Here is a 16362-nt window from a genome sequence, read left to right on the forward strand (position 1 = left end):
ACCAAAATATATAATGAGAACAATAATAAATGAGGTCCCGATTGGGTAGTGACACCAAAAAGAAAAAAACTTATATAGATATAAATTCAAAGTCCAAAGCAGTGATTTTTTCAGTGAAAAACTCCTTCTGAATCCATAAATCTGAAAAAAACTGGAATCTTCTATACCGTAGTGACACGTCCCTTCACCAAAAACTTATGGACATAGAAAAAACACCCCACTTGTGAAGATAAAGATGTCTTCTTACCAGATGCTGTTGACTACTTTATTTAAAAAGATAGTCAAATAGGCTTATGCAGGTTGATTCCCTGCTCACATGGAATAAGGTGGACCTCGTATGGACAGAAGCTTCTCCTCATAGACTCAGATAGGTCATACAAAAAAAGCCAAACAAAAATCCATAGCGTAACACCGTTTAATAATAAAAGTAAATTTTAAAAAACATAAGGCCAAATGGCTGCTTACATATGTCGGTGCCCGACCTGGCACTGGGGCTGCTTGCTTAAAACAAACGTTTCGTAATGGATACGTAGTTACTCGTGGTGTAGGGCGTGCGTTCCACCAAGGAGCAGCCGATGACCAAAGACGACCGGAATTGTGCGTGTACGAACGTGACTGGATACCGCCTCGACGTACGTTTCGTTTGACGCTTCCTGATGATGTGTCAAACGAAACGTACATCGAGGCGGTATCCAGTCACGTTCGTACACGCACAGTTCCGGTCGTCTTTGGTCATCGGCTGCTCCTTGGTGGAACGCACGCCCTACACCACGAGGAACTACGTATCCATTACGAAACGTTTGTTTTAAGCAAGCAGCCCCAGTGCCAGGTCGGGCACCGGCATATGTAAGCAGCCATTTGGCCTTATGTTTTTTAAAATTTACTTTTATTATTAAACGGTGTTACGCTATGGATTTTTGTTTGGCTTTTTTTGTATGACCTATCTGAGTCTATGAGGAGAAGCTTCTGTCCATACGAGGTCCACCTTATTCCATGTGAGCAGGGAATCAACCTGCATAAGCCTATTTGACTATCTTTTTAAATAAAGTAGTCAACAGCATCTGGTAAGAAGACATCTTTATCTTCACAAGTGGGGTGTTTTTTCTATGTCCATAAGTTTTTGGTGAAGGGACGTGTCACTACGGTATAGAAGATTCCAGTTTTTTTCAGATTTATGGATTCAGAAGGAGTTTTTCACTGAAAAAAATCACTGCTTTGGACTTTGAATTTATATCTTTATAAGTTTTTTTTCTTTTTGGTGTCACTACCCAATCGGGACCTTATTTATTATTGTTCTCATTATATATTTTGGTTGTAATTTTTTGTTTATTGTATTTTGGTGATATGGTGTTTATCACTTTAGATGCTATATGATTATCAAAGTCTCACTGCCTATTACTGTCACAAGGGATGTTTACATTCTTTGTAACAGCAATAAAAGTGATAAAAAATTAAACACATTAAAAGGACAGTGTAAAAATAAAAACCTTTAAATCTACAAAATATCGGCACCTGATATAAGCTATCTGCCTAAAAGGCAGCCGAAAAATTGGTATGGGCCCTGAAAAAAAAAAACAGTATCGGTCGACCCCTAGCAGACATGAAACAGGGAAGGTTGGTGACTGAAGAGAGACTACAAGAGATGGTTAGAGACTGGGGGCATGCTAAGGGAGACTGCTGTAGATCAGAGTCATTCTAGCCTCGTTACAGATGAATTCTTCCACTACTGACTGCTGGGGTCTGCAAAAGGCTGCATAGCAAGTAATGGGCCGCAGGTCAGGCATCAGGGCTTTATGTGTTGGTGTGTAGCAGAAAGGAATGGTAATAATACTCCTTCCTCTGTGTATATTACACATACAGAAAACACAAACTATGTATGAAGCAGACAGACAGGACAAACTACTACAACTCTACTACACGCACTGCAGCCATTACGTCTATTATAACACAGCATTTGGCCAACCACAGCATGCCGCTTGTTGTAGCGACAGCTGCACTATACACAAATGCCAGTTAAACTCTGCTACAAAATGATGACGTTTCACCAATGAGAAAAGAAAAGAACAAAAAAAGATGTAGCTAAACACTGCACACCCTCTCCATGATCCAGCGAAGTCCTCCATCCGAAGATGCTGGTCTCTGGTGAATGATGGACGGTCCCTTAAGAACGTCTGACACAACGACACGTATCGGGGGGAGACTGTGCCGACATCACGCCGCCTGACCAAACTGCGGAAGAGTTTTATTTTTTTTTCTCTCGCATATGTGAATGCGAGTCACTTTCTCTTAAAATAACCGAAATCGGTTTTACACTATGGAGAATTTTTTACTTGTTTCTTGCCAGAATTTTAACACATGCTGAGTGGAGGTGCTGGTATCAGCTGTTCCTTGTTGGTGTGCCTTGTGGTTCCTGATCTCAGTGCTGGATTGCTACAAAGATCCTAAAGCATCTAAGAGCGTTATAAGACCTCCTATGTTTTGGGGTTCTCTCTTTTGGTAAGAGGCCGATTCTTTGTAATTCTGGAACTCAAAGGGTACACCATAAGCCAGCCTGGGCTCAAAATACTCCAAGAGAGAACATCACCCATCATTATGCGAGTTCTCCTCAGGCCAGGAATAAGGATCACCCGATGCCAAGAAGAGGAAAGACCTAAGGTCACCTGTCCAATCTGAAGACTGCAGGACAAAAGTGGATATCGTTTTTGATTTTTTATAAAAAATAAGATATAAAGGAGGTTTTGAGGGGTGACGTATTTATTAGTGGGTGGCTGGAGTTTCCCATTAGACTCCTCGCTATGCTTCGAACCACAACCTAACCCTGAAAATCCAACCCTTAACTGAGCCCTATTTATGAACTTAATCCAGTTTAACCATCAGCATCATAAACTGGATATTCACCATAACAATGATAACAGTATCCTGTGCCAAAATCTTTTGGCTGCATTCACACTTCAATGTTTCGTTTTCAGGCAGAAATTTGTGCGATTTTGCTGCGATTTCTAATGTGTTTTTTTTTTCCTGCAATTTTGTACATGTCACCAATGTAAAAAGCAGAAAACACCTGTAATCTGCCTAAAAATAAGCTCATGTACTTCGAGTTTCAGGTGTGAATGCAGCCTAACAGTCTTTGTACCAGGATTTGTCAAATATTAGTGGGGCAACAAAATGAAAATTCTGATACCGAAACTTCGGGATGCACTTTGCCGAAAACCAAAGACGAAACCGAAAAAAACTCAAATGTTAATGCAAAAAATAATTTTTTTTATAATTATATATATATATATATATATATATATATATATATATATAATTTTTTTAATTCAACATTTTTTTTTTTTTTTTGCATTAACATTTTATTAAGAGTTTCTTTTTTATTATAGAACTGTATTATATTAAACTTTTTAATTAATATCTGTTTTTTTTTCCCGTCTCCTTCTTGCCCCTCAGCTTCCCTGCTCCATTAGCTATTGCGTACCTACACCTTCAGGGGTGTCTCCCTTTGGGATTGCTTTTATGATTGTGAAGCCCTCCGATTTTTTTTTATTTTTGGTTGTGTGGTTTGTATTTAAATAGAGTGATATATGTATGTATTTTTGTTGTTTTTTTTTTTTTTGCATTAATAAAAACTGATAATACAATATCATCAGTTTAAAGTAATATGAATTTATTTTCGGCTGCATATTACTGCCACCATTTTTTCTATTGGCAAAACATCAAAAACCTTATTTTCGGCCGATATATCGGTGCATCCCCATGTCAATATTCTTTTTAATTCTGGGGTGAGTGCGTTTAACCATCTGCTGCACTTTGGGATTTAGAGACAGACAATTGAAGCACTGGTCAAATGACACCGTGGTCACAGCCAAAAGCAGATAGGGATGATCTTGCCCTATTCCTTTCCAGCCAGATTACCCACTGGGGCAAAACTGACCCTTCTCCTACATGCAGCTTGGGAAAAAAATATATATATTGAGCATACCAAAGTAAAATTCCAGCAAAAAACGAAATAGTGTTAAAAATTCTCCCTTACCTTCTAACACCTGAATAACCGGTGTAAGAAATACTTATATACTTTACCTATTTTCAGCCGGGTCCAGTCAGTTTATCCGGCTCCCCTGTGTCGATTAGCAGCAGCAGCAGCTGCAGGGGCGAGGAAGGGCAGTAGGAGCCTATGAGGGGGGGTCACGTGACAAGACTGCAGCGGGCTGAATATAGGTAAGTATATAATTTTTTAAAAAAAGCGTTGCGCTGTCTAGTGAAAATCTATTAAAAAAAGAGCAAGAATTTGAATATATAATACATCACACAATATACAAATTATATAACATATGAGACACCAAAGTCCATATAATAATAAAATGCTAAATCCTTATTATTATATGGACTTTGGGGTCTCATATTTATATATTATATAATTTGTATATTATATGATGTTTTATATAGTCTAATGTTTGCTTTTTTTTTTTTTTTAAATGATTTTAACAAGACAGCGTAACTTTTTTTTTCATTATGTTTTTGGATGTTGTTGTGTAAAATGTAAAGGCTGCTGTCAATTGATCATTTCATTTTATTCAGTTCCCACACACATACCTAAGTGCATTATTTTTCTCTATACAAGGATATAAATGATTCTTACACAGGTTAGTCAGGGTAGGTGTTCGGAGGAGGGGGGTACATCTTTAAGACTAGTTCGGTTTATGCTGGAAATCTACTTAAGTAACTATTTTGAAATAAATTACTCCTCTATAAGAAAGCTTCATTAAAGTTAGGGCAGTCCGTCACAGACGTGCAATAAATATGTTAAATCAGGTGTACTGACTGAACTGGCTACATGCTTATTCTGGGTCAATAACTTAGCCAGGGAACGGCAGGCAGATATAGTATTTCAGAAGGTGGTTGGTCAGCCTACACATCTCTTTTACAGTTTGACTTTTTCAATAATCTCTGCTAAAATGAACCTCTTGGCCACATAGCTGACGTACGGTATATATAGAGCAGCAGACACGCTCATTATAATCCCGTGGTACTGGCTGCGTGATCTGAACACGGATGAGAAGTGTGACTCACTATGCAGAGGATTTCACAGCGGGACGGAGCAGTATGAAGCAGCGCTCAGCTGTAGAGAAACATTCCACATATCGTGATGTGGAGGGTCTCCTATGAGCTGGATGAAAGCTGCCGCAGTTCGGGGGGGAAGGGGGGGGGGAGCGGCGGGAGCTCCGGGATGTGAATGTACAGGACACAGATGCACAATGGGAGGACGCAGGCAATGCACAGCATGCACACCACCACCAAGAAAGCACAGATGGAGACCAAAAAACAGACACCCCACTGGACACAGCCGTGTCACACAAACCGCTTACCATCAGACTTAGCGGAGGGACCATCTTTAGGCAAATTAAACAAAACAAAAATAAAAAGGAGAGGAAACAGTGGGGAGAATTAGTGAGATGTGAGAAATATTTAATAATTTCTTGATGTTAGTACATGATAATTAATCCCCAATATGCTGAAAGCGAGCCATCAAGAGCATAATGTGCAGCATGTCCCACAGAGCACGCTATACGTGCCCAGCACACCAGCTTCCAGAGCTGCTAATGGGAGGAAGATGAAGAGAGATAGCAGAGGATGTACATAGAAGGGTACAGCTTGTCCTCTCAGATGCTGCGTTTCCGCTGGCATGCATTGTATGAAGCGCACAGCTGCATGGAGGGTGCAGCAGACTGCTCTCCTCTACTCACCGAGTGATGCGTAAGACCCGGGGGGTAAGGCAGCCGCAGAGCTGAATGGTGCAGCAGCTGAACCTGCTGCTTTGGACTTGGAAGTGGCCGCCGCATTTACATCGATGTCACTGCGCGAGCGCTGCAAGGAGCCGGGGGTGGCCGCAGTCTTCGGTGCTGCAGAAACTTTAAAAAAGAAAAATGTAAGAAAAAGCTGTATACTGGCAATGCAAAAACACATGTGTGCATGCTATATAACAAAATACAGGACAAAGTATACTGACCTCTGGATGCAGCGCTCCCCGGCGGGCTTCTTTTAGCCGATAAGGGGCGACTAAAAAGACACGAATAAAAAAAAAAAAAAATAATGAAATATCAGCGATATTCAGATTACAATGTATTAGGGCAATCTACACACAAGTAGATTAAGGTGTGCATATTACACAGATCAGATACTACCCTATTACCCAGTCTCATAGAGGGAGCCAATGTTTAACCCCCTCCTGCCCATCATCGTAATATGATGGCCAAGCATGAGTTCTGTTATCTTGGGAGGGCATCATATGAGGTCCTCCCTGGATGGAGGCGATGCGGCCGCGATCTGTCCCCCGCTGTGTCCACCAGACACAGCCAATGACAGATCATGTAGCGGCCCGCTGCCAGTACCATGCGATTGCTGTGGCCGATCACATGACAACTGTACACAATGAATAGCTTTGATTCATGCTATTCATTGTGTATTATTGAGATGAACTCTGATTGGCTTAGACTGTACCATGTGACCAATCACAGCCCAAGTGTACCATGTGATTAGCAGTGGCCAATCACAGCAGGTCACAAGACAACTGTACACAATGAATGGCTTTGATTCATGTCTATCATTGTGTACTATTATATGAGCTCTGTGATTGGTCACAGACAAGGCCAATCACAGACCATCTGTACCATGTAATTAGCTGTGGTCAATCACAGCTAATCAAAATAGTAAACACAATGAATAGTTGTCATAAATGAAAACACGGTTTCTTAGAACTATAAAATCCACTGTCCTAAGCAATCATGTGTACAAAAATAATAAAAAACCTGATCACCTTCCCAGAGTAGTACAGTGTTACTATGGTATTGCACTGGTTACTGTATGTAAAAAAGAAAACCTTGTGGGGAAAAAAAAAAAAAAAAGTAGAACTGGAATTTTGTTTTTTTTACATACTGTCACCCATGTCGTCGATCACCGCCACACTAGTTATATGACGACACTGTAGTGTAATTTTTTTTTGAAACTGTGAAGAAAATAATTTTTTTATTTCTTTATTTTCCAAAACATTGTGACAAAAAAAGTACAACTGGAAAAAAACTTTTTTTTTTTTTTACATACTGTCACCAGTGCAGTGTCATCATTTGCTGGAGATCAGGGACGCTGACTGGTGACAGTATGTAAAAAAAATTAAAAAAAATAAAAATTTACTGTGGGAAAAGGAACATGACTTTTTTTTTGTCTTTTTTTAACATATTATGATTGCTTATAATAGTAAGTTTCATTGCTATAAGCAATCATAATGCTTATAGCAGTGAATCTCATTGCTATAAGCAAGCATTTTACTAAACAAAATTGATTAATTTAGCTTGTTTTGATTAGCTGTGATTGGTCACAGCTAATCACATGGTACAGATGGGCTGTGATTGGCCCTGTCTGTACCATGCGATCACTGAGCTGTGATTGGTCACAGCAATCACATGTTGGGGGCAGTGAACCAATAAACTGAACAGTCATCGGATACAGCGGGTGACACATCGCATGGCACCCGAATCGACATCCACCCGGATCACAGTCAGTCCTGCCCGGCCGGTTTTTTGCTATAGGCCAGGCAGGAACTAGTTAAAGTGGAAGATCAGGCCAATTATAAAGGTCTATTTTACAGGGGCTCCTACCCATACACACCCCGTATTCCTGCAGCTAGAATGACAAGTGCATGTAAATAGTGGTAACTCAGCCTGTACAAGTATCGACAGGCTGACAGCAGCTGTTGCTGTGTGCATGTATCCATACAACAAGCGATTACCTGCGTTTAAGTATGGGTGTCAGAGCCTTGACGCAGTCAGATGCCCGAGTGAAGGAGGCCTTACTATTCTTAAAAACATTCCCTCCCCAACATCATGGCACACAATGCAAGTCGGAGGCACTGCACTTACTTTAAGCTCTCCTGTGAGCTGGAGGATGAGCGGTCAGATTGGGGGAGGGAGACGATGCTGTCCGAACTCTTGAGATGTGACTGCAGGGCCTTCTGATAGGACGACTCCAGACCGTTGAACAAATGCTCAGCTTCCCTGCTGAAATGACTGTGGAATCCCCAATAACACCTGAGAGGAACAGAACACGGTGAGATCTTATCAGATGAACAGGGACCTTCCTCAAAATATTCACTAAAATCATATAAAAGATGAAAACATCTACGAGGTTTACACCTCTCTTCAAGGTAGGTCATCTTTAATCGACCCTTTCCTATGTGACACAATGGGAGCGAGATCTTGGATGTAGAATTGAGGGGGCGGACTGGAGTAAGGCCTGGACACCAATAGCAAAATGCTCATTCACCACTACCACCCCCTCCTGGAGGCCGCTTATTACAGTGCTCCTGCACTATTACTGGGTCCTGGCTAGGCTTGCCCACGCTCATCCTAGCAGCAGTGACAGAGGTTTTCGGAACTGTGGTCAGCGTGGGGGTGTCCTGCATTAATTGTGGTCTTGCTCACATTTGATCGGCTTCTGGTCGAGGGTCCTTTGCCTACCGCAGACATTAATTCTTTTGGGGGTCCCTTGCTGGAGCTCCTGGCTCCCCCCTACTCAAGCAGGAGAAAGCCGCTTGCCCTGGGTGCACTGCTGCGTGCCTGCTCCCGAGTCGTTGCTCTCTGCATCTCAAACTTACCGGTTCTGCCGGCTGGCCTGAGAAACAACCCGACGGTGCCACTGGCTGGTCACAGAGGCAATCCAATTTGATCGCCTCTTTGGAGGACTGGAGCAACGCCATGACCTCACTTCTGGTCCAGGGTGGAAGTAAACAATTTATTTTTTAAAGCAAAAGATCAAAAAAAAATAAAAAATTTGCTTTTAAAAGGTAAAGGAGATATATATTTTTTTACCCCAGATCTCTCCATAAAGAGGACCTGTCATCCTTATTTCAATTACAAGGGATGTTTACATTCTTTGCAATAGTTTTAAAGTGACCCCATCCCTCCATGCTCACGCGCAGAAGCGAACGCATACGTATGTTGCGCACACACATGTAAATGGTGTTCATGCCACATGTGAGGTATCCCCACAAACGAGTGAAATTAAAATTTAAAGAGTCACCTAAAGGAGATTTAAGAATCGTGGTTTGTCACCATTCCACGAGCGTGTGCAATTTAAAAAAGTGAGATGTTAGGTACCCATTTACTCAGCGTAACATCAAAACTAGGTTATATATGTTTTTTGCATTCTAATTCATTAAAGTGCATTTTATCCCCAAAAATTGCATTTGATTTGTAAAAAAACAGAAATAGTTTGGGGGTTTCTAGTAATTTTCTAGCAAAAAATATTGATGTTTTTACATCTAAACAAAAACAACAGGCTAGAGCATGCCCTGCAAAATGTATGGAAATCTGGGGTCCCTGGCAGAATCAGTTGTACCCGACTTCTCTTTCTAGTTCAGAGATCCAACCATCACCCTTAGTAAGGATTTTTTTTTGGGGCTGGGAGGTTCCCAAGATTGAGACGAGGTGAGGAATTGCTGCGGTGTGTGTTAATGAGTCCCTCAGGCCTCCTGTACACTTGCTCCCCGTAAACGAACGTTCAGAGGCAGTTAGAATTTTTTCCCAGCTGCCGCTGAACTTATCCAATGTTATCTTATGTGTATATGTGCACAGGCTCGTTTACAGGCAGTTTCGTTTTTAGAGCTTGTTCTTTGGATGCTGAAAAATTGGTTCAGAGGGCAAGTTTACCGGCGTTTCAGACGTGGTAAAACACGGCTAAGCGTGGTACCAGTGTCAGATTTTTTGCCTTTTGTAAGCATTTAGGAGGGTCCCCTAAAGTTATCTTTTGAAAACGCTCCTGGACCCGAACGCGGCAAAGCGCCGACAAACACGACATTTTTAAACGCCGGTTTCCAGCTGTCAAGAAAAATGTTCAGAAAAGGTTGCCTGAGAGTCCCGTGTACATTAGGTCTAATTGTTTGATCTGTACAACAGGTTTGCCTTTGTAGTTGTAAAATGCAAAACAAAAAAGAAGCACTACTATTTTTAAACAAAAGTATTATTACTGAAGAATTTGTTTTGCTATTACTTAGAAGAAAAAAAGTTCCCCCTCAAAATTACCTAAATGCTCATTACAAGATTACAGTTATAGTATTAAAACGGTTGTATACCCGTATTACATAAAACCCTGTAAGGCAAAGGCATAATGTGTGAGTATGCACAGCATACTCACTCATTATGAAATACCTTAGAACGAGGTTCCTGTATCGCAAGCCCGGTCCACGCCAAGGGAGCCGACGTTTTGCCCTCTGCGTTTATTCTGGGTTCGCAGCTCCGGCCACTCACAGCACGGGAGCCGCCAACCCGGAAGAGACTCCGCTCCCATGCACATCACCTTCCCGGCAAGGTCCGGCAGCGGCTGCCGGACTGTCACAGTGGCTGCATGCAAAGGCAAAGTGAATGTCTCCTAAACTGTACAGGTTTAGGAGATATTCATTTTACCTACAGATAAGCTTATTAGAGGCTTACCTGTAGGTAAAAATGAGGGTAAAACACAGCTTTAAATCTTCCAATCTTTCCTGTAGAAAGTTTAAAAAAGCCAAAATAATCTGTTCCTGAAAACAGCAGCACATTCCTACATATAATCAGCTCACATTTCCCCGCCAATCACGACACCAATAGAAGCATCATCTCAGAGAGAAATTAAAGTGCCACTTACTTTCGTGCAACGATCCTCGCTTCTGAATCTGCGTCATGGATTCCTTTCTTGATGGTTTCCGCTAACACTGATATGTGTCTGGAAGAGCGAGAAATCAGCGTTATTCAGTCTACAGCCGCTGGAGGAGAATGAGCGGAAATCACAGAGAACGTGGCTTCTGTCCGTCTACAGAAACAATCCCGCCTGCCAATCAGCCGCTGTCTCCTTGCCATTAATTCACCCATTTAAATGAGGAGAAACTAGAAGAGGTTCAGACCGCATTCCTCAGCCGCTATTTGCTGGTTGCGATAGTAACGCACAAGGTGGACAAAGCGAGCCTTATGATGGCCGTCTCTCTGGCAGCTTTGCAGAACCGTGTCCTCAGACTCTCGCATATTGTGGGGCGTCAGATACATACAACATTCTCTTATTTTATACAGTACACGTGGGTAGGAGAAAAGGGGTTCAAGCCATTAGGGGAACTTCAGCAACTCAGTCAAGTTTATTGTTTAGTTATATTTCTTAAAGTGGTTGTAAACCCTCAAGGTTTGCATTCTGTGCATTAAAGTGAAAAACCTCCCGTCGTGCAGCAGACGCCCCCCCGCCCCCCCCAAACTTACCTGAGCCCTGTAATTAATGCAATGGGAATGAGCACAACCACTCTGGCCATTGCCTCGTGTCTTGATTGGATAGACTGATAGCAGCACAGCCATTGGCTCCCAATGCGGTCAATCAAATCCAATGCTGCGGGTCCCGAGGCCGAGCCCTGCTGTCTGTGTTAATAGGGAGCGTGCCCACACGAGTGCCCCGAGGGAGAGCAATTCTCCGACCGGCACTGGAGAAGAGGAGGAGCTGCCAGCGCCGCTGAGGGACCCAAGAGGAGGAGGATAAGGGCCACTCTGTGCAAAACTAACTGCACAGAGGAGGTATGTTTGTTATTTAAAAAAACAAAAATGAGGGTTTAGTAACCCTTTAATGCATTATATTCATTAAGATAAAAAAAACCTTATGTGTGCAGCAGCCCCCCCATCATACTTACTTGAGCCCCATCACTATCCAGCGATGCCCACAAGTTCCTCGGCCATCCAGGACTCTCCTTCCTGATTGGCTGAGATACAGCAGCAGCGCCATTAGCTCCCACTGTTGTCAAAGTCAGTTAGCCAATCAGGAGGGGGGGGGGGGGGGCCGAACCGCAGTTGTATCTAAGCTGCGGATCGGCTTGGGTGTCCCCATAGCAAGCTGCTCGCTGTGGGGGCACTCGACAGGAGGGAGGGGCCAGAATCACAGAAGAGTGACCCAAGAAGAGGAGGATCCGGGCTGCTCTGTTGAAATCCACTGCAATAGAGCAGGTAAGTATAACATGTTTAGTTTAGTTTTTTTTCTATGTACTAAAATAGACTTTACAATCACTTTAGGAAAAGTTTACCCAACCTTAAAGTGACTGTAAAGCTTCGTTTTTTTTAACAAACATGTTATACTTACCTGCTCTGTGTAATGGAATTGCACAGAGAAGCCCTGACCTTCTCTTCTTGGGGCCCCCGCCGGCACCCCTGGCGGCTCCTCTTCTCTGTGTGCCCACATAGCCCACAAGCGGCTTGCTATGGGGACACTCATGCATGCCCGCCCCCGAAGCACTGGCCTCCGATTGACAGCAGCAGGCGCCAATAAATTCAGCTGTATCTGAGCCAATGAGGAGAGAGAGAGAGAGCCAAGAGAGGAGAGGGTCAGCCCTCGTGAACATCGCTGGATATCACAATGGAGTTCAGGTATGTATTGGGACCGGGGGTGGGGGGGGAGCACAGAATACAGCAGGTTAAACAAAAAGAAAAACCTTCTGCCTTTACAACCAGTAAGACTGATATAACCGCTTGGCGTCGAGCGCACGCAAATATGCACCTCTCAGCAGCCAGGCCTTGGCACAGATCGGCTGCATATTTGTGTGCAATAGCCCCGACAGTGCTGTCCTGAGAGCATGCTCCTTGTATGCTCCCGGCACAGTGACTGGCGGCTCAAGGAAATTTATTTTTCCAATCATGTGACCGACATGACAGCCAATCACGTGGGCATAAGCCTCGACTCCCGGCATAGCAAACCTCTTAAAGGGGCGGTGGCAGGCGGCGCCAGGGGATTCAAATCGAACTAAAGTCTGAACAAAACAGACAGGCTCTTTTTCCCTTAAACATTTTCTTCCTTTTCCTCAAAACAAAAACCTTCACACCATAAAAACGCACTCCAGATCCGTTCCGGATGCGTTTCTGCATGCACGTTTTTGATGCGTTTCTGGGTGCATTCCAGATGCTTTTTATCTTTTTTCCTGTTTTTTTCCCCCACTATACTGGGGTCCTGTGCGGTTTTTTTTTTTTACAGTCCAGTGCAGGAAAAAATGCAGCATTTTTTTTTGGGAACTGAAAAGCTCTGCAACTGATTGCACTGGAGTGAACTACGCCATTGGAAACCATATAACCTACTTTCCATGCATCTTTGATGCAGAATAAAAGTGCATTGGACCGCATATGGTGTGAACTTGGAAAAAATTAGCTGCCAAACCCTTTAAAGATACAGGGACATCCCAAAAGCCTAGAATAGCACACAAATGGTAGCTGAAAGCATCTCATGTATCCACACTTCGTCACACTCTCACCTTTCAAGTGAATGAGTCTGCCATTCTTGTAGGAGAAGTTCCAAGAACTCATAGCAGCGCCTGCAAAGACATAACACAGAGATAGTTTGTGACATTCTGACCGGGATATCGCCTACACAGACCAGAGCGCTTGTGGCTGGTGTTCAGACTCTTCACAACTCAAAAACTAAAAATGAAAAACTCTAGTGCAACAAAAATATACAGTAAAATATACCTGTACCGAGACGATAGCACCACAGCAACCGATGCAGTAACCAACCCCTAGATTACCATTATGGTTATATGGCAGTAAATTGATCCACTTACTCCCACGTCACGTTATCCTGTCATCAAATTATTGAGCACAGAGTCTCCTGAACCAAACCTCTCCCCTCATTGGGGAATAGATTAGTAAAGTTTGTGTTTTATGGTCTGCCCTGTTGCGGTCTGTTGCTGCATCAGTGGCAGATTGTGTACGTTGTATGATGTGCCCTGTTGCTGCATCAGAGGATATGCCCCTGCGTGGGAAACTTTGTATGCTAATGGAAGACTCAATAAAAAAAGATTTTGCTAAAATATATATATTAGGGCTGTTACTGATTAAAATTTTCCTGTTCGATTAATCGATTTTTTTTTTAATCGATTAATCGACTAATTTCGATTAATTATAATGCACATACAGTTTTTACAATTTTTTTTTATTAAACTTTAAGAAAAACGTAGAAAGTTAGTTTAACTTTAACTGTAATGTCCACATCTCCCCCACATCTCCCCCCATGCTGTATTGTCCACATCTCCCCCCCCATAAAGTACTGCCCACATCTCCCCCCCATAAAGTACTGCCCACATCTCCCCCCATAAAGTACTGCCCACATCTCCTCATATCTCCCCCATACCTTAATATTCATGATTGTCTGCTCTGTCTGGAATAGACAGCAGGCAGACCCATCCGTCCTCATAGTAGACACAAGCAGGCGGGCGATGATGACGTCAATGCGCGCGTCTAGGCCGCCGTCGGGTGGACCAAGATGGTCGCGGCTCCGGAGCTAGGCCGAAGCCGCGGCCTTTCCTATGGGCAAGACCGCGGAGCTCACTCCGCGGATCGTCCTCGATCAAAATTATTTTGATCGATCAAAGAAATTAACGATTAATCGAACAATTAATCGTTAATTTCCGCAGCCCTAATATATATATATATATATATATATATATATATATATATACATACATACATATACATATATATATATATATATATATATATATATATATATACATACACACATATACACACATACATACATACACACACCCCTGCACCGGCTTCTGGGACCTCTGGTTTAGGAATATTGAGAGGTCTGTATTTTACAGTATGTTCAGCTATTTAAACTAAACTCTTTGCTAGTTCTAATTGGAACTCAACATGCAAGAGAGTTTACTTCATATGCACCATAACCCGTCCCTTCCCCTGTGATCCAGGCAGAGGAAGGACCAGTTTGTGGTGCAAATATCACTGAAAGACCATGTGACTCTTTACAGCCAGAACATACTCCCGATTTCCCAAGTTCTGCAGTGTGTGGGTGCAGCTAATGCCGGAACCGGCCTGCATCCTGCGCATGCTCCTGTCATACACCATCTCCAACAAGGGGCAATACAGTGCAGTTTGCTATCAGCAATGACTCAGAGGATGTATCCTGGAGGATGCCGTGCAAACATGCAGATAGAGGAGCGAGGGTGTGTCCACGACCAGGCTGATCACCCTAAAAAGTGTGACAGAAGACATTGGTCACAACCATACTCCAGACCCAGTATACATGCTTTCTTTAGGGGTGCTTACACTACCAACTCCTACTTCAGCTTCTACAGGCTGATCAACCCTTTAACTTCATTAGTCCGATTTTCAAAAACAAAAATTCAAAATAGGTCTAATATCATCATGTAATGAAATACTGGGTACAAATGACCTTGTCTTAATAATCAGATGGAGCTGCCTCTTTTATAGGGCTTCCTCCGTATCAGGAAAATAAATAAAAAGGGCAACAAGTAGAAGGTTTGTACAATATGTATTTCCTCTCAGAAAGGGGAGATTTCTTTGCAGTAATTTGTGTCTCTGCCCCTCCCACAATGGTGAGATTTCCCGGCAGTAGTTTGTGTCTCTTCCCTAATACTGGAATTTCCATACGTTAGTTTGTGTTTCTGCTCCTCCCACAATGGGCAGATTTCTAAGTCGTAATTTGTGTTCTTGCCCTTCCCAAAATAGGGAGATTTCCTGCAGAAGGTTGTGTCTCTGCCCCTCCCACAATGGTGGGATTTCCCTGCCTTAATTGGTCTCTGACCCTCCCACAATGGTGGTGTTTCCCTGTTGTCATGTCTCTGCCCCTCCCACAATGGTGGGATTTCCCTGCCATAACTTGTCTCTGACCCTCCCACAATGGCTGGATTTCCTTGCAGTAATTTGTGTCCCCCCCCCCCCCCCCAATGGTGGGATTTCCCTGCCGTAACTTGTGTCTCTGCCCCCCCCCCCCCACAATGGAGGGATTTCCCTGCTGCAATTTGTGTCTGCCCCCCCCCCCCCCAATGGTGGGACTTCCCTGCTGTAATTTGTGTCGCCCCCCCCCCCCCCCCCCCACAATGGTGGGATTTCCCTGCCGTAACTTGCGTCTCTGCCCCCCCACAATGGTGGGATTCCGTGCAGTAGTTTGTGTCTGTCCCCTCCTACAAGACCATATTGAAAGTTTTACTTTTAAAGTTGGAGAGCACATTTATCTCTCTATTCTGAAATGGAGAAAGCATTTGGGTGGTTGATGGGGTCGGGGAGACGCCATCTTTTGTACTGGGCACAGAAATGTAGCAGAACTTGGACTTCTGACAGGAAGACGTCACCACCGCATTCCCGGGGAAATCTAAGAAAGAAAATGTTAAATTGCTGGGAAAACGCAAATACTAGTTTTGGAGGGACGTGGCCTTTAACCTCTTGCCGACTAACCTGCCGGTCATTATACTGCGGCAGGTTGGTTCGTTCCCACAAATCGCTGTGGCTGTATGTCGGCTCGGGAACTCGCTTTTGTAGGTGCGCTTGCTCCCATTGGCCAGCG

The 16362-nt window shown here is 43.2% G+C and overlaps 1 protein-coding gene across 24 annotated transcripts in view; it reads right to left on the reverse strand.

The window, feature by feature from the left end:
- The window catches only part of CLASP1 (cytoplasmic linker associated protein 1), a 233225-nt gene that overhangs the window by 124005 nt on the left and 92858 nt on the right, over positions 1-16362 (reverse strand). For 14 of the 24 annotated variants that reach the window (XM_077449691.1, XM_077449692.1, XM_077449698.1 and 11 more), the window contains 6 exons: positions 13289-13348; positions 10669-10746; positions 7911-8078; positions 6005-6054; positions 5742-5906; positions 5364-5387 (listed from right to left, as the gene is read on the reverse strand). In XM_077449691.1, the coding sequence (XP_077305817.1) occupies positions 5364-5387; positions 5742-5906; positions 6005-6054; positions 7911-8078; positions 10669-10746; positions 13289-13348 (545 nt within the window). The remainder of the gene's footprint in view (positions 1-5363; positions 5388-5741; positions 5907-6004; positions 6055-7910; positions 8079-10668; positions 10747-13288; positions 13349-16362) is intronic. The other 10 variants (XM_077449696.1, XM_077449697.1, XM_077449700.1 and 7 more) reach the window with 1 other exon arrangement.

Source organism: Lithobates pipiens, unplaced genomic scaffold, assembly GCF_037356315.1.
Source record: "Lithobates pipiens isolate NorthernLeopardFrog02 unplaced genomic scaffold, aLitPip1_a1.2 Scaffold_22, whole genome shotgun sequence".
In the NCBI taxonomy this organism is placed as follows: Eukaryota; Metazoa; Chordata; class Amphibia; order Anura; family Ranidae; genus Lithobates; species Lithobates pipiens.